The sequence below is a fragment of the Ochotona princeps genome, chromosome 4, assembly GCF_030435755.1.
Source record: "Ochotona princeps isolate mOchPri1 chromosome 4, mOchPri1.hap1, whole genome shotgun sequence".
In the NCBI taxonomy this organism is placed as follows: domain Eukaryota; kingdom Metazoa; phylum Chordata; class Mammalia; order Lagomorpha; family Ochotonidae; genus Ochotona; species Ochotona princeps.
In genome coordinates, this window is record NC_080835.1 from 46,829,612 (window position 1) to 46,850,326 (window position 20,715).

The 20,715-nt window shown below is 45.0% G+C and overlaps 1 protein-coding gene and 1 pseudogene across 1 annotated transcript in view; one reads left to right on the plus strand and one right to left on the minus strand.

Moving 5' to 3' along the window:
- Positions 1-334: 334 nt before the first annotated feature.
- Positions 335-20,715, minus strand: part of SWAP70 (switching B cell complex subunit SWAP70) — a 95,824-nt gene continuing 75,443 nt past the window's right edge. The window contains exons 5-12 of the mRNA XM_004593794.3: positions 19,723-19,869; positions 18,076-18,184; positions 14,450-14,631; positions 12,083-12,190; positions 10,824-10,990; positions 2,693-2,891; positions 1,805-1,901; positions 335-1,520 (exon numbers count right to left, since the gene is read on the minus strand). Of these exons, the coding sequence (XP_004593851.1) occupies positions 1,414-1,520; positions 1,805-1,901; positions 2,693-2,891; positions 10,824-10,990; positions 12,083-12,190; positions 14,450-14,631; positions 18,076-18,184; positions 19,723-19,869 (1,116 nt within the window). The 3' untranslated portion in view covers positions 335-1,413. The remainder of the gene's footprint in view (positions 1,521-1,804; positions 1,902-2,692; positions 2,892-10,823; positions 10,991-12,082; positions 12,191-14,449; positions 14,632-18,075; positions 18,185-19,722; positions 19,870-20,715) is intronic.
- On the plus strand, positions 20,144-20,585 carry LOC105942270 (large ribosomal subunit protein eL39-like; annotated as a pseudogene).

Genomic DNA, 20,715 nt, shown 5'->3' on the forward strand with positions numbered 1-20,715 from the left:
TATATTCCAGTTTCCTCTCAGGTAAATAAATACATACACTAAAATCTCTTAAACCCATACACTCTGGAGTATGTCTCTTTCAGGAACAGTTTTCTTATTTTATGCAGGTACTAGAGTAAGAACACAGGAGGTTCTCTGTCTTCATTTAATATCTGTAGAGTGAAGGACTTTATCCATCCCACTGAATTCTGCTGTGGGTTTTTTATGTTTTTGTAATAACTGAATTACCCTTGCATCTATTTACAGTTCTCACCATGACTGCCGCTCAGAGTTACTGCCGCCGACAACGACAGTGTTGGACAGCTTCATTTCACAACTGCTCTCAATGCAAACATGATCGTGTGTTCATGTATGCAAACGCTCCTTCATACGCCTTTCAAATCCCACCCACTGAAATGAAAATCCCAGTTGCCCTGTTAGGCTTATTTTTGCCGGCTCGTTCCTCCTTCACGTCACCAGAAAAGCTGCCCACCTGGCGAAGGGTAGCTCCATGGCTTAGTTCATGTAATGACCCACTGCTGACTTTCCATGCTGCACCTAACTAGCAGGCACACTGTGGATTTCCTGTTGTCCATGCACACAGCATCTGCCTTATAAATTACCCAAATAATTTTTATTTCAAGTTAGCTCCTTCCCACTACTCAACACAATCCGCTCATGGCCTGGTATGCACTTGGCAGCACGGGATCATCTGCTAGAGACGGAGACAAAGAGAACAAGCATGGCAGAGGGCTGACTGGAGAGTACGGCCCGAGAGGTGCTGTCCTCTGAGGTGAGGAGAAAGCAGAGGGGATGGCACTGCCCAGTGTGTGCCCATTACGGAAAGTATCTTAGCAGAAGCGAGAGAACCTCTACAATCAGCTCACGTCTAGAAGGGCAACCAGGAGATGGCAGTGACCCTGGGACGTCCCCACCAGAGCACCAATGGTTCAAGGCCTTCCATGGCCACTGGCATGAGCGGCAGGCAGACTGGCCAGTCACTTCTGAGAAACACATCTTTGGAGAAGGAAGCATGCTGTCCAAGGGAAAAGCCAACAGGCAGTCCAAAGCAGACCAGCCCACTCAGTGCCCTGCTGCCCTCCCCAGGCTGCACCTGAGGCATGCCCCGGCCATTCCCACACTGCCTCACCCGGACAAGAAGGTGAGAGTGCGAAACAGCCATGCTCAAAGCAGCTTTCAAGGAGGAATAAATAACAGGATCTGACAATATTGACTCTTTTTCTCTTCGGGTAAGCCCATGTTCGTGGGAAGAGGAGTAAGAAGGCTTCCTTAGTATGCCGACCCAGTTAGAGGCACTGAGGGGAGAGGGTTAGAAGCAGCCAAGCCAGTTCTGTTCGTCTTTAGCATAAAGCTCTCGAGCCACACTCGGCGTCTGTGGCGTCCACGCGTCCGACGCGACCTCTGCCGCCCCGCTCACTCGGTAGTCTTTTTCCCTTTCCAGTTCTTCTCTCTCTCTTCCAGTTCTGCCTGGGTGAAAGCTGCAGGTCCCCAGTGGGTGATCAGGTGAGGGTTCTTGGCACCTAGGGGATGAACACGTCTTTAAACGCAGGAAGTTCTTCAGGAAACATCATCGCCTCTCCACAGACACGACATCCTTCTCTAGGGACACCCATGAATGTCTGAATGTCCTGCCAGTCCACACCCCCGTCTTCTAGCCTATCAGAGGACGCGTCATTCAAGAGGCATTCACCCTAAACAGCAAGGGTTGGGAACATTTGGCCTAAGCATTTATCTCTTTTAGTACAACTCCAATACACAAAACAACAAAAAAATAAAACTGAAATGACTTGAAAGAGGCAATTACCTGGTTCTATCAATCGGATTAATCCTTCGTGATGAGCCACTTTATCCTTCCAGCTCTTGGTCTTACTAGTTGCCATCTCCAGCTTCTTCTTAACTCCCTGGAACAGAAGCAGGCTTGGAACTGTGCAGACACACAGGAGCGGACAACCCGGCCGCACTGCCCAGGGACTCCCTCCGGAACCACGACTGCTACCATCATACGCAAGTGGAGGGTGTGTGACCTGCCCAGCGCCACAAAGGAGGGAGCAGGAGAGCCAGGACTGGAACCGGGCTGTCTGATCCCCGAGCCCTCCCGTCACGTTCACACTGACACATGCCTGGATGAGGCCCTGTGTGCCAGCCACAGCTTTAAATCCACTCTTCCCAGCCTGCTGGGACGCTGCAGTAATTCTCGCCCACTAGGTGGCCCCAGTGAGGCATTGGCATGTTCACAAAGCTGAAGAACAAGAGGCAGACAGGTTTTTCTTCCAGACAGCACGCAGGACATCCTCCTGCGAAGCTTAGCAGGTGGGCGTCAGTGGCACCTCCCCGTGGGCAGCTTCCCCAGGACAGGCCGGCTGGCACAGCCCCCTCCACAGCCGGGGTGAGGGGCATGGAGCAGGGAACCTTCTCCTTCCCCGTGCTCTGCTTCCCATACCTCGGGGTTTCTTTCCAGCTTAGTGAGAGAACTCCCGTTACAGTTAAAAATGTCTCTGTTAAACTTGCTTTGTGCAGATTCCTCCAGAGACACCTGAGCTCCTGTTGGAAACTTCCTCTCTTTCTTCCTTCTCACAGCAGGGCAAGGTTCTTACTATATAGTCTGGTAGTGACTGCTAAGCAAACACTGTTATTGGAAACAGTTTTTTAAAAACATACAAAGACACAGGTCGGCAGGGCCAAGGGTACCCACCTCATACTGCTCGAGGGCCTGCTTCCGCTCTAGCTCCAGTTGCGCCAGCTGCTCCATGGCCTCCTGCAGGGCCTGCTCCTTCAGGACGCGCTGGTTTTCCAACTCCTGCTTCTCGGCCTCCGTCATCTGGATCGCCTGCTGCTGCTCCAGGTGCCACTTCTCCAGTTCCGCCCTCTTGGAAGACTCTTCCTCCAACAGCCTGCAGAGCAGAAGAGAGTTCAGGACCAAAGGCTGCCGGCACCGCCATGACCAGGCAGGCGAGACGGGCAGCACGGAGAAGAGGGTATGTGAGGTCACTGGATGCAGGAGGAACCGAGAGCCCCAGAAGCTCGCATTCACACATGGCTCCCATCTGCTCGGCTTCTGCCCTCTGTTTCACCCTTTTGAAAACAAATAAATAACATGTATGTAAAGATTAATGTGTGCCAGGAACTGAACTAAGAACCAAGTATTTTTTCCTTCCTCCCTGCAAACGCCAAGCACAGCCACGCGGTCTGAATTCACTCGGCATGTGTGGATCATGTGTCTTTCAGGTGCTCCTCTTGGATCTGGGGACACAGTGAACGGAAGGGCGCCTGTCACTGACTCCAGGACTAAAGGGGGAGGGGGAGTGGACAGCAGCAGGTGCTTAGGCCTCCCAGCATCTGGATCCCCTCACGCATCGAAGGGGCCCAGCACAGCAGTCCTGACAGAAGGCTGGACCCATCTCTCACTGCAGAAGCCTCCAGCGAGACGAGCCTGTGGGATACGGGCCTTGGGCGCCAGGCACGGTGGAAGTACGAACTGGGCTTGGCTAAGTAAGTGCCCTCCCAGAATTTGGACTGTGAAGCAACAAAGAGGAGCTGAGACATCAGAGGACTTGTCCTGCCGGGAGGAAGCAGCAGCCAGCATCCAAAGGCAGCCTCTCACTACCCTTCCCTCCCCTCATGGCCTGGTCTGGCCTAGAGTAAGCTGTTCATCCTCCCCCACTTTCTGTCAACATTCAAGGTCTGGCCACTTGCCTTCCTGTGGAATAGATGTACTATTTTTTTTCTTTTTTTTATTTTTATTTTTTTTAAAGATTTATTCATTTTATTACAGCCAGATATACACAGAGGAGGAGAGACAGAGGAAGATCTTCTGTCCGATGATTCACTCCCCAAGTGAGCCGCAACGGGCTGGTGCGCACCGATCCGAAGCCGGGAACCTGGAACCTCTTCCGGGTCTCCCATGCGGGTGCAGTGTCCCAATGCATTGGGCCGTCCTCAACTGCTTTCCCAGGCCACCAGCAGGGAGCTGGATGGGAAGTGGAGCTGCCGGGATTAGAACCGGCGCCCATATGGGATCCTGGGGCTTTCAAGGCAAGGACTTTAGCCGCTAGGCCATCGTGCCGGGCCCTAGATGTACTATTTTAAGAGCTTTCCAAAAAATTATCTTAATGCTTTTCTCTAACACAAGTTTGCAAGCAAGCTCCTGACTAAAGACTTGGGTATCTTACTCTCTGTGCCTCCACTTACACTTTTACTTAAGGAAACAATCTACACCTGCCATCTATGTACTAGATGTGGTAGTGCCTACAAGGTAGTCGCCATGTAGCAAACATAGATGAAAAACCTCACTACGGTGGAACTGCTACTTAACTTGCTTTGGATACTGCATCAACTAAGGCTGCCTAAGAGAACATGAGACTTTTGGCCAACTGACCACAGGGCAGGGAAACCTGAACCGTTTCAAACAAATTGCTATTAAGCCAGGTCTCCTGGATCCTGTGCAAGGGTACCTTAAAAAGTCTGCAGAAAATGGAATTACGTTTATTTTCAGAAAGTTTTTTTTAAATATAGGCATACCAGGGGTCTTCAAAAGGCTGATGAAAATGGATATTATTGAAACCTACGCATCGGGGCTGGCACTGTTAAGCTACCTCCTCTGACACTGGCCTCCCACATGGGCACAGGTTCAAGACCTGGATGCTCCACTTCCAGTAAAACTCCCTGCTAATGCACTTGGGAACGTAGCAGAAGATGGCCCATAGGAGTCCAGCCCTGAGACTCACATGGAAGACCTAGAAGAAACTCCTGGCTCCTGGCTTCAGCCGGCCACAGCCGTTGCTGGGGTGCCATTTGAGGAGCAAACCAGTGGATGAAAATGTCTCCCTGTAACTCTGCTTTTCCAATAAATTAATAATAATTATTAAAAAAAAAACTTCTAAAAAAGACATGGCCACTTTTTTTTACCAAAATAAATCCATCCTTTAGTTTCATTTTTCATGAACTTTTTCAAGTACACTAATGTTTTTACATGTTTTACAATTCATTTATCTTGAAGAGAAAGAGTTAGATGGGGATCTTCTACCCTCTGGTTCACACCACAAATGCCCATAACAGGCGGTACTGATCAAAGCCAAACCAGGAACCTGGAATTCAGCCGAGGTCTCTCCTGTGCGTATCAGGGATCCCCCTACTTGGGCCATCACCTACTGACTCCCAGGGTGAGGGAGAGCCCATGCACTCCACCTGCGGGAAGCAGACACTGTGAGCAGCTTCTTAAACCCTCCCTGCACCAAATGCCAGCCTCTGTATGGATGTCTAAAACCATCCCTGCTCCTTGTCAACTTTTCGGAATGTTTATTTTCATATTCTACACTTTATAGATCATCATCATCTACAGATGAGATAAGGGAGAAGAAAACAACACACTCTGAATGACCACCAAATGCCAGGGATTCACACTAAACACTTGGCTTGCATTTTCTCATTTCATCTTCACAACAACCCGACAAGGTTGGCAATTATCCTTATTTGACAGATAAGTAACTGAAGGCTCCAAATAGTGAAGTAATTTCTCTAAAGTCACAGAGCTAGAGCGTGGGAGAGGTAGGGATCCAATCCAGACCGCATTCCAGGGCCCAGTTCCTAACTGCCTTCAAATACATGAAAAACACTGCAACACGGAGCAGGGGACCTGCTTCCCTATGGCACCCCCAAAGGAGGCCTTGGGCACTCACTGTGTGCCAGCCACTGAGTGCACCAGCTGCTGCACATAAAGACAGGACAAGTTTCCTCCTGGACCTGACAGACTAAACTGTAATGAGCAAAAGAGTACACAGAACAGACATGGCTCAGCCTCAAGAACTTTCAAACAAATAAATTTTCCAAGTGCTAAATGAATAGTTTTCTTCTGAGTTTGTGTTTGGAAGAGGCTAGATAAGCCTCATGATTATATGCCAAAGAAAATAAGCTTCAGTCTCTGACAACAACAAACTAAAAGACCAAAATGGCTGAAGGCAAAGTTTCTCAATTTAAATGGCTTACTATAGGGGCTGGCATTGTGGTGCACCAAGTACAGCTACCATCTGAAGCTGGCATCTCACGTGGTCTGGGAAAAAGCAGCAGAAGATGGTCCAAATTCTTAGACCCTATTACCATGTGGGAGACCTAGATGAAGCTCCTGGCGCCTGGCTCTGGCCTGGCTCAACCCTAGCAATGCAGCCACTTGGGGAATGAACCAACAGATGGAAGATTTCTGTATGTCTCCTGCTCTCTGTGCAACTGCCTTTCAAATAAATAAACAAATCCTTTAAGAAAAATAGCTAGTATAAAAAATATCTCTGTGGAAATTTAAGGTATTGACAGAAAAAGGTTAGTCATTAGAACAATAAGATGCCAAATATTCCAAGACTAACATGCTATCACCTTCAGAAAGGAAAAGGGCCCAGTGTGATAACCTAGCAGCTAAAGTTCTCATGCATGTGCTGTGATCCCATATGGGCATCGGTTCGAGTCCCAGAAGCCCTGCTTCCCATCCAGCTCCCTGCTTGTGGCCTGGGAAAGCAGTCAAGGATGGCCCAAAGCCTTGGGACCCTGCACCCACATGGGAGACCTGGAAGAGGCTCCTGGCTTTGGATCACCGCAGCTCCAGCCACTGTGGCTGCTTGAGGAATGAAGATCTTCCTCTCTGTTTCCCCTTCTCTCCGTATATCTGACTTTGCAAAAAAAAAAAAAAATTAAATAAATCAATAAATCTTAAAAAAAAAAAAAAAAAAGGACAGAGAACAGAGCTGGTGGCCATGGCTCAACAGGCTAACTTCCACCTGCAAGCACCACCATCCCATATGGTTGCCAGTTCATGTGCCAGCTGTTCTACTTTCCATCCAGCTCCCTGCTTACAGCCTGGGAAAGCAGCGGAGGCTGGCCCAAGGCCTTGGGACCCTGAAGCCGCATGGGAGACCTGAAATAAGTTCCTAGCTCTTGGCTCTGGACTGGCTCAGCTCTGGCCATTGCGGCCACTTGGAGGGTAAACCAGTCATTGCGTACCTCTATCCATGTCTCTCCTTATCTCTGCAAATCTGCCTTTCAAATAAATGTTAATTAATTAATTAATTAATTAATTAAAGGAAGAAAGAAAAAAAGAAAGATGAACTCAGAAGCCTTCATACACACCCTGACCTCAGCCTATTTTTTCATCTCGTTTGTGCCAGTACTGCTAACTCAGCTCCATGACAACTTCCTATTCCTCAGCCCAGAAGGACCTATCCTGACAGGAGCATCTGCCAATCTGCAGGTGTCACTCCAGACCCGGCCAGGACTTCAGCAACTTTGGAAGAGATCTTAGACATGACCACTAGAGGGGGCAAGTTTGTCAATTTCAAGTACACACACACACACACACACACACACACAAAGGGAAAAATAATCCAGAACAGAACAGTAAAGTAATTCTATTCATAAAATAGCCTTTGCACATCAAGAAAAAGTGAACAATTGGGGCGGTCTTTTCAGCTCACTGGAGCACAGCTGTATGTAGCTGTTACATTTGTTTTCAAAGAAATGAAACTGTTTTGTTATTTGTTTAAATCAATGTATATAAAATAATAAGCAAAGCCTTTTAAAGGGCAATACTCAAGCCTGATTTCAATTCATGAATATTTTGGTTCAGTAAATCACATGAGTATTTTTTAAAAGATTTTTTTATTTATTTTTATTGGAAAGTCATATATACAGAGAGGAGGAGAGAGAGGAAGATCTTCCAACCGCTGGCTCACTTCCCAAGTGGCTGCAATGGCCAGAGCTGAGCCAATCTGAAGCCAGGAGTCAGGAACTTCCTCCAGGTCTCCCACACAGGTGCAGGATCCCAAGGCTTTGAGCCATCCTCAACTGCTTTCCCAGGCCACAAGCAGGAAGCTGGCTGGAAAGCGGGGCTACCAGGATTAGAATTGGTGACCATATGGGATCCTGGCACGTGCAAAGCTAGGGCTTTAGCCGCTAGGCTACTGCATCTGGCCCACTGCATTTTTTTAAAGATGTGTTTATTTCTATTTGAAAAGACAATAAACAGAGAGAAGGAGAGACAGAGAGAGGAAGGTCTTCCATACAATGGTTCATTCCCTGAATGGATGTAACGGCAGTGCTAAACCAATCTGAAGTAAGAAGCCAGTATCCCCTCCTGGGTCTCCCACGTGGTTGCAGGGTCCCAATGCTTTGGGCCATAATCCACTGCTTTCCCAGGCCACAGGCAGAGAGCTGATTGGGAAGTGGAGCAGCCAGAACACAAACTGGCACCCACGTGGTGCCATTCTGAGCCATTTGCTAGCCTCCACATACGTTTTTTTTTTTTTTAAGTTTTGTAATGTGATCCTGATTCTTATTTCTGGTTAAACATTCTCATAGACCTAGCATTTTGGCACAGCAGTTTAGGCCACCATATGATACAGCAGCATCCCCAAACTGAACGCTGGTCTGAGTCCTGCCCTTTCTGCTTCCAGGGTAGTTCCCTCCTTATGTGTCTCAATAAGCAGCAGTAGTTGGACCCTACCACTTGTAAGACCAGCACAGAGATCCTGCTTCCTGGCTTCAGTCTGGCCCTGACCCAGCTATAGTGCACTCCAGGGGAGCGAACCAGCAGATATGCAGAAATTCCCATTCATTCTCTCTCACTTTTTCTGTATTCTACCCTGCCTTTCAAATAAATAAATCTTTAAGAAACAGTAACAATAGGGCCTGGCGCAACAGCATAGTGGTTAAACTCCTCGCCTTGAACACGCCGGGATCCCATATGGATGCTGGTTCTAATCCCGGCAGCTCCACTTCCCATCCAGCTCCCTGTCTGTAGCCTGGGAAAGCAGTCGAGGACGGCCCAAAGCCTTGGGACCCTGCACCCACATGGGAGACCTGGAGGAAGTTCCTGGCTCTCAGCTTTGGATCAGCTCAGTTCCAGCCGTTGCGCTCACTTGGGGAGTGAACCATTGGATGAAGGATCTTCCTCTGACTCTCCACTCTGTATATCTGACTTTGTAATAAAAATTAACAACAACAACAGAAACAAAGCATCATCCCACTGGGGGGCCAGTTCAACTTCTGGCTTCTCCACTTCCAATCTAGCTTCTTGAAAATGCTCCTAGGAAAGCTGTGGAAGATGCCCAAGAAACTGTACCCCTTCCCCCATGAGGGAGACCCAGATGAAGATCCTGCTTCAGCCTGGCCCAACCATAGCTGTTGCGACCATCTGGGAAGAGAATCCTTGGATGCAAGATCTCTCTCTAGCTCTCTTTCTCCCTTCTACCTCCCTTTCTGCCTATAACTCTGCCTTTAAAATAAATATATAAATCTGTTTTAAAAAATTAAAAACTGGATTTAATTATCCAAAACTGTCCCAAATTCAAAAACATCATTCTATCAACACTAAACAACAGGCATTTTATAAAATTCTAGTTATCCAGTTCTCTTGCTGTAATCCTTATGGTGTATCTCTAATATAAACTCTGCACAAAGGCAATCTAAAACTCTCAACACATCACAAACTACCAAGTGGATCAAATAATGCCTATTCCTTAGAATACAACTCCTTGGAGGATACAGGGGACTCATAAATTTTCCTGTAAGAGAACTTGAATTTTTAAAACCAATTTTTTGAAGTTTCTTTTGGCAAAGTCTAAACACTTATTTCTTCCTAAAAACTTTGAATATATCTTTTGCTCCCTCACATATGGAATGACAGCCATGAAAAACATACCCAATCTCCTCTCACATCTGTTCCCCAAACACAGGGTGACAGCTAAAAGCTTAGGGATGTCTGTACCACCCAGTGCTGCAACTGGAGTGTCTTTTGGTTGCTGCCCTCTGCCCCATGGCACTGTTAAACATTCTTCTGGGACAGCCAGTAGTGAATGAAGAGGTAGCTCCAACTTTCCTTCTGGGCTGTTTTTACTGTGTCCTCTCTGCCACTGTGAGTGCCCAAAATAGCTCTCATCTGAAAACGTGACTGTTCTAGACTGTCAACACAACTTAAACTCAGTACGTTTAAAAAAAAAAATCCAGGTTTTAAAACTTCTAAAACTAGGACCCGGCATGACGGCGTAGTGACTAAACCTTCACCTTGCAAGCACCTGGATCCCATACGGGCACCAGTTTGTGTCCCGGCTGCTCTACTTCCTATCCAGCTCCCTGCTTGTGGCCCGGGAAAGCAGTGGAGGACGGCCCAAAATCTTGGGACCCTGGGGAAAAAAAGAAGCCTATGGGAGATCCTGAGGAAGCTCCTGGCTTCTGGATTTGGATCAGTTCAGCTCTGAATGTTGTGGTCACTTGCGGAGTGAACCAGCAGATGGAAGATCTTTCTGTCTTTCCTTATCTCTGTAAATCTGACTTTCCATAAATAATAAATAAATCTTAAAAAACAAAAAACAAGCAAACACACAAATAAAACCAAAAAACTTGTACAACTAGAATTTCAGGTAATAATTGTTAAAGGAATGTCACCTACTACCTAAATGACCTAATATCCACCTTATTCCCCAAAAATAAGCATGTGACTCTGGCTTGGACCCTACCACAGCACAGGCCCTCTCTGATCTGGAATTGGTGGGACAACCCAGGTTCTCACCAGAGCTCACATTGAACCAATGGACATTCTAAAGTATGGTTCAGGGTACCTTACCAAACACCCACCAGACTGCTCTAAGATACCTGCAGGATCTTGTTCAGTCCCAGGATGAGAAATAGCCCAGCTGACCAAGAAAGGCTTCAGTGTCACCTTCAATCCAGACGACACCCAAGCTCAGTCATGGCCAGGGCTGAAACACTCCTCTCTCCCCACCAGTGCTAGCCGTTCTGGAGCTCAGCATTCACCCAGGAACAGCACAAAGTCAGCAATGCGGCACCTGGCCTGAAGCTTGCGCACAGTCTCTTCATCTTGCCGGGCCTGTCGCTCGTCCTCGAGAGCCTCCTGCAGCTTGAGGTACATGTCTTCCAGTTCCCGCACTCGCTGCAAATACTGTTCCAGTTCAGAGGACTTTTGGGCAACCTGTTCTTCCATCTGCTGTCTAATCTGATGGTATAAGAGAGTCATGATTAAACCCAGGGTCACTCCTCCCCATGAGAAAGTCTCCCACTCCACCTTCATCCTGAGGTTGCCCACAGCCCACGGCCACCACTGCTGGGACTCTGTCCTTCAACCTTTGAACCAAAGATGGAGGAAAGGAGTGCACTCCACGCCACACCAATGGTGAGAGTCCCAGGAATACAGACGGCAAGGTCACTGTGGTGTTCCTGCTCTGCCGTGTTTCCATCCTGCCTGTTCCACATTCTCAAGACTCAAGCCAAGGCAGGGGGAAGTGTCCCTGCACAACAGCTCCCAAAATTCCTTCGCTTAAAGCCACAACCTCTTCATCAACAGAGTCTTCTACAAAAAGAATGAAACGTTTCCCATTCACAAGTGTCCAAGTGTCCAAATACAAAGGGAAGGAAAGTTAAGGGTACAGGAGACGCCGCCTGGCCGTATCTGCCTGCCTCCACCCACTCTTCCCCTCTCCCTAGAGCACTTGCAGCGACAGAGTGACTCAAGTCATTAACTCGAAATCTTACAACTTTATTTTTGCTTTCCAGATCATAGCTTGAATCCTTTCCTTAAAATTTATAAAGATATTTAACTACAATGTCAGCCTCTTTAGTATGTCTTTTTAAGTTTAAACTGCTGCAAATCACAGGCAGCAAATCACAAGGCAGATGTTTTTACTATTGCATAACCTCTCACCTGGCTCAGTACAAGGCACCTATGCTTGAGTCCTGGAACCTATGCTTACTTTCTACCCAGCTATTTATTTTCCAAACCAGAATTCTTCACAGAATGAAAAGGGATGTTACTATGATTATACCAGGACGACAGGAGTTCACCCCAACCAAACACTTATCACCCAGCTACAAATCTTTTTACTTAGACGGCTTAAAAACGAAATTACTTTAACCTTTCCATCATGGCACAGTGTCTAATACATGAAAGACTCTCAATGAACAGATAATGAATGGAAAGACACTTAACAGCCCCAAAAGTCACTAGCAGAGCCAAGCCCCTTCTGCTCTCTTCAGAGCCCGGCTGGCTGTGAGCGAAGGCAGCAGCCTTCCCCAGGCATGAGGAACTCACCAGCTTCTCTCGCTCCAGCTCCGTGCTGAACCTGGCCTGCAGTTCCACTTGAGTCTGAAGGCGTTTCTTCTCCTCTTCTGCTGCACGAGATGCTGCTTCTTCCAGTTTCTACCAACCAAAAACCCACCCACAAAACAGTGAGATTGTTCGTGGTAGTACAGAGCGAGCGAGATGGTCATATTCAAACACAGGGGAGGAGCAAACATTCCTAACATTCATAAAGACAGAATAAAAATCCTTACTCGTTAGAATTCAATTCCAACAGTCTGTCCAGCCAGCATGCAAAACAAATTAGATAAATGAAATGACTTAATTATATCTGAACAATATTTTTCAAACAAAATGCTAGTGTAGTCACGGAGTTAATTCATTTGCAACCACAAACATGAGGTTCAAGATCTATTTCAACTGAGCATCCACATAAGGGATGTGGGTGAAATAATCAGCTGCTTAACTTACCACAGTGAAACGCCCACACCCCACCGGTATTTCTCATCCTCCCTCACTCCACGGGGAAGAAACTCAAGCAAGAGCAGCAGAAAGGACTGCAGCCCTCTTGCTGCACCAGCTTCCACTTACAGGGCTCAAGTTCTATCCCAGATATGGCAGTCACTAGGCCCAGTCACTCTTATCCCAACTTATTTGTGCAGCAGCAAGGACTAAGTTACCTCTCCCAGTTAGTGACAGGCTGATCAAGTGGGGCTATCGCTCCAGGAGAAGCACTTTGCAACCTCCACCCCAGCCCAGAACACTGCACAGAAGCCTGGCCCAGAGAGAAAAGCAAGTTCTGCTGATCCTTTCAGGATCCTGAAGACTAACATGTGCTTCATATTAAACTAAACCAATGTGAGGCAATTCAGGCTCTGGGGTATGATGAGAATAATAATAATAATAACAATAATAATAATAATAAAGCAGCCAGCCACAAATTAGTAAAATCTAACAGCTAAGTACTACACCAACAAAGGCGCGCAGTTCACAAAGAGAGCAGTGCGGTAGGTTGTAGCAAGTTACCCAGCTCCAGCCACTGCAGTCATCTGTGGAGTGAACCAGCAGACAGAAGATCTAACTCTGCTAAATCGATTAATTAATTAAAAAGAGAGGGAGCAAGGAAAGATACTTAAAAGACAGCCCCACTAACATCAGAGTCATCCCAAGGTTATGCATATACACACAGCTGTGCCCCTGACAGGAGGCCACACACTGTGAGCAAAGTCACATCAGTAATCCACAAAGCAGCTTAACAAACACAGGAGCAAACAATGACAACTCTTTGCAGAAAAGGAGTATCTGAATCAACATACTGGCCCAGCCTAGTGGCTAAATCCTTGCCTTGCAAGAGCCGGGACCCCATATGGGCAACTGTTCATATTTCAGCTGCTCCACTTCCCGCCCAGCTCCCTGCTTGTGGCCTGGGAAAGCCAACCCAAACCTGTGCAGGAGATGCGGAAGAAGCTCCTGGCTCCTGGCTTTGGATCAGCTCAGGTCTGGCTATTGCAGCCACTTGGGGAATGAACCAGCAGACCAAGAATCTTTTTCTGCCTCTCCTTCTTTCTGTATATTTGCCTATTCAATAAAAACAGCTGAATCTTAAAAAGGAAAAATAAAAAAAAGAAATCAATATACTGAGTTGCTACAATGCATTATCTAGGATGTCCAATTTTTCCCTTAAAAACTGTAAGACAGAAACAAAAAGAGGGGACAATGGAAACACGAAGTATCTCCTAAGAGGCCCTAATGGCAGATTTATCACAAGACTTCAGAGTAGCTACTAATAACATGTTCAAAGAACGACATGAAACCAGGCTCAAGGAATAACAGCATCCCATCAAAGACAGAATGTTGATAAAGAGATAAAAAAAGGAACAAAATGGAAATTCCTGAGCTGAAAAACATCATAACAAATTAAAACTTCACTAGAAGAAGTCAGAAGTATACTTAAGATAGATACACATGAATTTTGCAGTTTAAAGAACAGAGGGGGGGGCCTGGCACGGTGGCCTAGCAGCTAAAGTCCTCGCCTTGAACGCACTGGGATCCCATATGGGCGCCGGTTCTAATCCCTGCAGCTCCACTTCCCATCCAGCTCCCTGCTTGTGGCCTGGGAAAGCAATCCAGGACAGTCCAAAGCCTTGGGATCTGCACCCGCAAGAGAGACCTAGAGGAAGTGCCTGGCTCCTGGCTTCGGATCAGCACAGCAGTTGCAGTTGCTTGGGGAGTGAATCATTGGATGGAAGATCTTCCTCTCTGTCTCTCCTCCTCTCTGTATATCTGACTTTGCAATAAAAATAAAATAAATCTTTAAAAAAACAAAAACAAACAAACAAAACAGAGTCTTGTCCAGCCCAGCACCTCACTCCTTCACACCTTCCTCACGGTCTCCAGCTCCTGCTGCTTGTTCTCATTGGCAGCCTGGAGCTCTTTCATCTGCCGCTCCAGCTCCTCCTGCTCAGCCAGCAGCCTCTTCCGCAGTTCCTTCCGACGTTGGCGGGCTTCTTTGTGTGGTGGAGGGCTGCCCACCTTCAACAGGTGGATAGTAGAATGAATGGCTACAAACAGTGTAAGAGAAAAGAGGGGAAATATACTTTATTTTTTATAAACCACAAATGCAAATGCCACAGAGGAAACAAAACCAGAAAGGAAGCGAGAGGACTCAGCGTAGATTCTGATTTTGCTAGTGAAAGTCATGCTATGACCTTCAGCGAGTTTTGAGGCAGCAGTTTCCTTACCTACTCTATGGTCTGAACGAGTGCCCGACTGTTTACCCACTGGAAACTTCATCCCCAGAGCAACAGTGTGGGGAGGTGGGGCCTAACAAGAGAGGCTCTATCCTCATGAAAAGATGAATAACATGACTGAGAGAGTGGATTGGTTATTACAATTAGGTTTGTTATAAAAATCAACTTGGTCTCTTCATGTTTATCTCTAATAATGTGCTGCCATGTTATGATACAAGAAGACCCTCACCCATGTACAGCCCCTTGAACTTGGACTTCTAAGCCCCTGAAACATGAGCCAAATAAACTGCCATTGTTTATAAGCTACCCAACCTCGGGCATTTTATTGCAGCAGCACAAAAGGGACTAAGGCTTCATCCCTAGAATAAAAGAGGAGATCCACAAAGCCTCTTTCAACTCTAAAATTCCTTAACTGTTTTCCTGCGCTTAAAGAGATGTTTAACTTGGGAAAACTGCACACTTTTAAGAACTTAAAATACTTTGAACTACTTTCTCTTCCCTTCTCAAAAAACAAACAAAAACAAAAACAAAAAAAACCTCACTAAGAATGAGACATAGCAAGGGTAGATTCAAAGCTCCTGAACCCCGATTTGTTGTCTGCTGTATTCAGCCTGCTTGCATCTCTGCCTTACAAAATAATCCTCCTATAGACTCCCTTCCTGAGCTATCAGATCACAGGAGTTGCTATTTGTTGAAAAAATACGTAAAGCATACAAAGGACATACAGATCGGGTATGTCCTGTACACATATGTATCCCAATATATACATACATATGTGTGTATATATGTGTATGTATATGTATATGTGTATATATAATTTACATGCATTACCTAATTGTTACACAAAATGTTTTTTTCCTGATATTTTAATTGCTCTGATTAAAAAATATTTATTTATTTCAAAGTCAGAATTACACAGAGAGTGAGAATCAGAGATCTTTCGTGTGCTGGTTCACTCCTTGGATGGCTCCAATGGCCAGGATTGGGTCGGGCTAAAGCCAGGAGCTTTACCTAGGTCTACCACTTAACTGGTAAAGTGCCTCCCAAACACTGGAATCATGTGCTGCTTTTCCCAAGCCATGAGCAGGGACTTGGATCATCAACAGAGTAGCCAGAACACAAACCAGTGCCAATATGGGATAATGGCTTTGTAGGTGATGGCTTTACCCACTTTCTATACCCCAACGCCAACTCCTATTTTGATTTCCTAAGTAGTTTATACTTTCACCTTGTTCAAATTCACAAAGCATGAAAGGATACTGAGTAAAAGTCTTCATTCCACTTCTATTCCCAGCCTATCAGCAACTAATTCTAACGGTTTCTTGCACATCTTTCCTGGGATATTAGAAGCATACACAAATGAATATGAACGCACACCTCTAACTTCTCTCTCTCTTTTTAATTTTTACAGACTTCCCCAACAGTTTTATTTAGAGATATAGTTTTCTTTTTTTTTAAAGATCTATTTATTTTTATTGGAAAGTCAGATTAACAGAGAGAAGGAGGGATGAAGAGAAAGATCTTCCACCCGCTGGTTCATGAACCAAGTGGCCACACCAGCCAGAGCTGAGCCTATCTGAAGCCAGGAGGCAGGAGCCTCAGCTGGGTCTCCCACATGGGTGCAGGGTCCCAAGGCTTTGGAACATCCTCGACTACTTTCCCAGGCCACAGGCAGAGAGCTGGATGGGAAGTGGAGCAGCTGGGATACGAATTGGTACCTACTGGATCCTGTTGCATGAAGGCATGGATTTTAGCCACTTGGCTACGACGCCAGGCTCCTCTACCTTCTTTTGATAGAAATGATGACTCAACACATCCTTATTCTAGGAGTTTTCCTAATCAGTACATAAAGCATTACATATACAGCGTTGCAGAACCAGCACTGCAAGGCAGCGGCTGAACCTGCCACCTGCAATGTCAGCATACCAAAGCACCAGTTCAGGTTTCAGCTCCGAATCCAGCCCCCCTGCTAAAACACTGAGGAGGCAGAAGATGGACCACGTGCCCAGATCCTGCCACCCATGCCAGATACAGCGGCAGTTCTGAGCTGCTGCCTTTGGCCTGGTCCATCCTCTGCAAATGGAAATAATCTGTCCACATCTTCTTTGTAATTCTGCCTTTCAAGTAAATAAATAAATGGCTATTTAAAACAATAAAAAGCACTGTGTAGTACCTCATTGTGCATCTATAACATAATCAATTCAATCATCCCAATTAATGGCCAGCCAGCTTGTTTGCAACCCAACTAGAAACATTTCGCAATGAGATGCACGTTGTGAAAATGTGCGATTGCATCTGTCATTATTAGTTTTTGACCTTCACAATAACTACCATTAGATACCATTATTATTAACTCCAGTTAAGAAAACAAGTACAGAATTATTGACTCAAGCCACGTGATCCAGCGGAGAAGGTATACATGCCTCAAACTCTTAAACCACACTAAAATGACAATTTAATTTTTATCTGTACTCAATAGTGTAATATTGAGAACCCCAAAAGGATTAAAATAAAAATCTCATTTACTAGTTACAGAAATAATACAGAAATTTAGTTCAGAAGTTATTAATCCAAAAATTTTTTTTCTTGTATTTTTTACTTAATTAATTCAAGAGGCCAAGAAAGGGCAAAGAAGAGGGAGAGAGAGATCTCTCATCCACTGGTTCATTCTTCAAGTGGCTAAAATGGGTGGGGCTAGAGCCAGGGGCCAGGACTTTCTCAAGGTCTCTCATACCCAGGGTAGGAACTCAATTACCTGAGCCACCATCATTGCTTCCCAGGACCAGCACTGGCAGAAAGCTAGAATTAGGAGCTTACGCTGGCAACTGAACCCAGGCAATCCAAAACAGCACATGCTCTTAACCACCAGGCCGTATGCCCACTCATAAAACAAAAAGTTTGCATTCTTGAAATAATTCTTAGAAACTAATGATTTGTTATGGAAGTATGGAACTGGAAAAGCTCAAGATGGTTACTGGGACTAAGAAATGGGGAGCTTAGCACTTTAATGTTCACAGTTCCTAAAAGAAGAGAATCCACACTGTTTAAGTAGTTAGCAGTAAATAGAGCCTTAAACCTCCCATTTATAATTTTCCCATAGGTTCACTATGCAAGTTAAATCCATGAAAATTGCCACTATCATGGCACACAGAGAAATAACTACAGACCATGAGGAATACCTTAGCATCTTTCGTGATACTCAGAAAGCCAGAGCTCTTTAAGTTACATCATGGCAGAAAATTAAAATTATCTTACCCTGAATCCACTCCTGTTTCTTCTTTTTATCTGAAGCACTAATTTCAAAGGTCTTGTCAAAACATTTTATCAGAAAAAGGCATTTCTTTCCATCTTTGTCAGGCAAAGACTGAAACAAAGCAGAATTAGCTCTTTGAAATTTTATTTTTATACATTTGAATTAAATTCAATGTTAACTATACATACAATCTTTTTGAAATGCAATGTCCAGTGAAAAACACCTGTAAGTGCCCATTACCAGTTCTGGTTTACCAATGTTGCTCCCCTGGCAACAATGACCCGACCGGCTTACTGCATCTAGACTGGGAGAGCTATCAACACGTGACAGGAACGCCGTGCTTCGGGCTTCTCTGATCACAGCAACTCCTGCACCTGATTTTTCCCTTTGAGGACACCCCGGAAGGTACACTCATGGAATTATACAAAGGACAGTGACTCCTGGAGCTGGCACTGCGGAGCAGTGGGTCAAGTCGCCACCTCTGACACCAGTTACCAAACAAATGCTGACCCAATGGAGTAGTCCCAGTTACTCCATTTCCAATCCAGCTCCCTGCTAATGTGCCTGGGAAAGTAGCAGAAGATGGCCCAAGTGGCTGAGCCCCTGACACCCACACAGGAGACCTGATTGAAGCTCTTGGCTCTTCATTTCAGGCTGGCTGAGCCGTGGCCATCGTAGCTACTCAGGAGTGAATTGGCAAATGGAGGATCTGTCTCCCTCTCTCTGTAACTCCCTCAAACAAATTTTTTTTTTAAAGTATTGATTCCTTTAAGCTATGAGGCACCTAGGCCAGGGTCATTCTGACACCTGCCTGACGTGGCTTCTTTTCCTTGGATCTGGGTGGTTGCTGCTGGCCACCTGTAAGACCTATGGTAATCCTGTGAGTCTCCATGCTTCGTTGTATCTAGGAAGATCTCTTCATGAGTATTTCACACTCCAGGACATTAATTTGTCTAAGTCATTTCACTCATCAAAAATACATTAGAGTTTATGAGTAAGAGCTTAGGAACTTTAAATGTTCAAATATAGTCATGATTTGCATAAGAATTTTAAAAATCTAAAACACCCAAAATTTGTGTTCTTTAGGCCTTTGTTTCTTCACAGGAATAATAGCTGTGAATCAAATATCCTGAAGTCATTCAAAAGATTCAAAGACCCATGCTAATCTTCTTTAATCTACTGTACCCGAACTGTTCTGGGTTTTTGGTTTTTTTTTTTTTTTTTTTTAACATTCCTGATTTCAAATACTGTCCTATTGGGTTTTTTCTTTGCTTTTTTATTAGTATTGTTGATATTTCATTTTGTCCTATAAATAATTCCTTAAATGCTTAAATAAGTTAGATTTTATACCTTGTTCTCAAGTATAAGAAAATAAATTCACATTAGAAAAATAGTTTGTCATGAATCTTTAATTTCTGGTTCAAAAACAAATCTTTTTATTTCCTTCTTCTACTCTATTTTTAATTTTATGGTACAATTCCATGGGCTCTGGGATCTCCCTTACCCCCTCCCCAAATTCCCTCCCTCCAGCTGATTACTGAATCAGGATTACTAAAAGGCTCCAGAATCCATTAAGGATGAAGATAAGAAACTATTTCATCAGCAGGGGGCAGCACTGGGTTATGAAAACAAAAAAACGGCAGCTTTACCTCTACACAGCAATTTTCATCCAAAAGAATATCTCCTTTCTTATCTTTCAGATCTTCACCCACATAGTAAGAAATTATGTTGGGTTTTAGTACAAACCAGCGTTCAGTCCAGTTTTTCCGTTTATGGCCTTTCTTCATCATGTAGCCCTATGAAAGATGAAATCTGGTGTAAATACTTGTCCTTTAATTTCTAAGAATTGGCATTTACTTACTGTTCTTGACTAGTCCATGATCTGACACATGGTCCTGAATATAAGAATATCATAATTCTTGCCCATATCACATATCATGAACCCTTTGAGAATCTAAAAGTCACGAGCACTATATCCAGGAAAATTCATGCAAGCACTAATATTCGACACCTCAAAGATAATCCCTTCCCCAAAGTTATATAAAGAAAATAGATTTAGAATCCCTAACAATGCTAGCAGTATGAAGTCTAAAACTTTCCTTATTTTTCTGAGACTGCCATTGAAATAAGGTAAAATGAAATGTCTAGATTTGCCTCGGAACGATACAAGGACGACTTCCTAAGCCCTGCACCACGGTGGTGCCTTCCAGCACCTCCCTCCTCTCTCCTATTTTGGTAACAGTACCTTGCCTCATCTTCCCACAACATCTTCAGAATTAAGAGACTTCTGGCCCAAACAAACAAAAAACAAAATAAATTGTCCCATTCCCCAGTGGATTCAGATAAAAACGGTAATAAAATCTGGGATAATTCAAAAAGGAGACACTGGAGAAGAACTAAACTGGGTTTGAATTGGCAGCATATGCATTCATACTGTATCAACATAACCATTTTCTTAACCATACACGCTGAAGACGTCACCATCGCCCTGACAGCTGGGATGCTTGATTAGGCCTATGGCCAGCAAGCTGGGTCCATAATAAATATGTGGGACTTTCTGGGAAAACAATACCAGAGAAGTAAAAGAATTTAGGGAAGGAGTAACCAGGTGTTTGGTGGTTACTGAGGCTGGGTAATAGGAT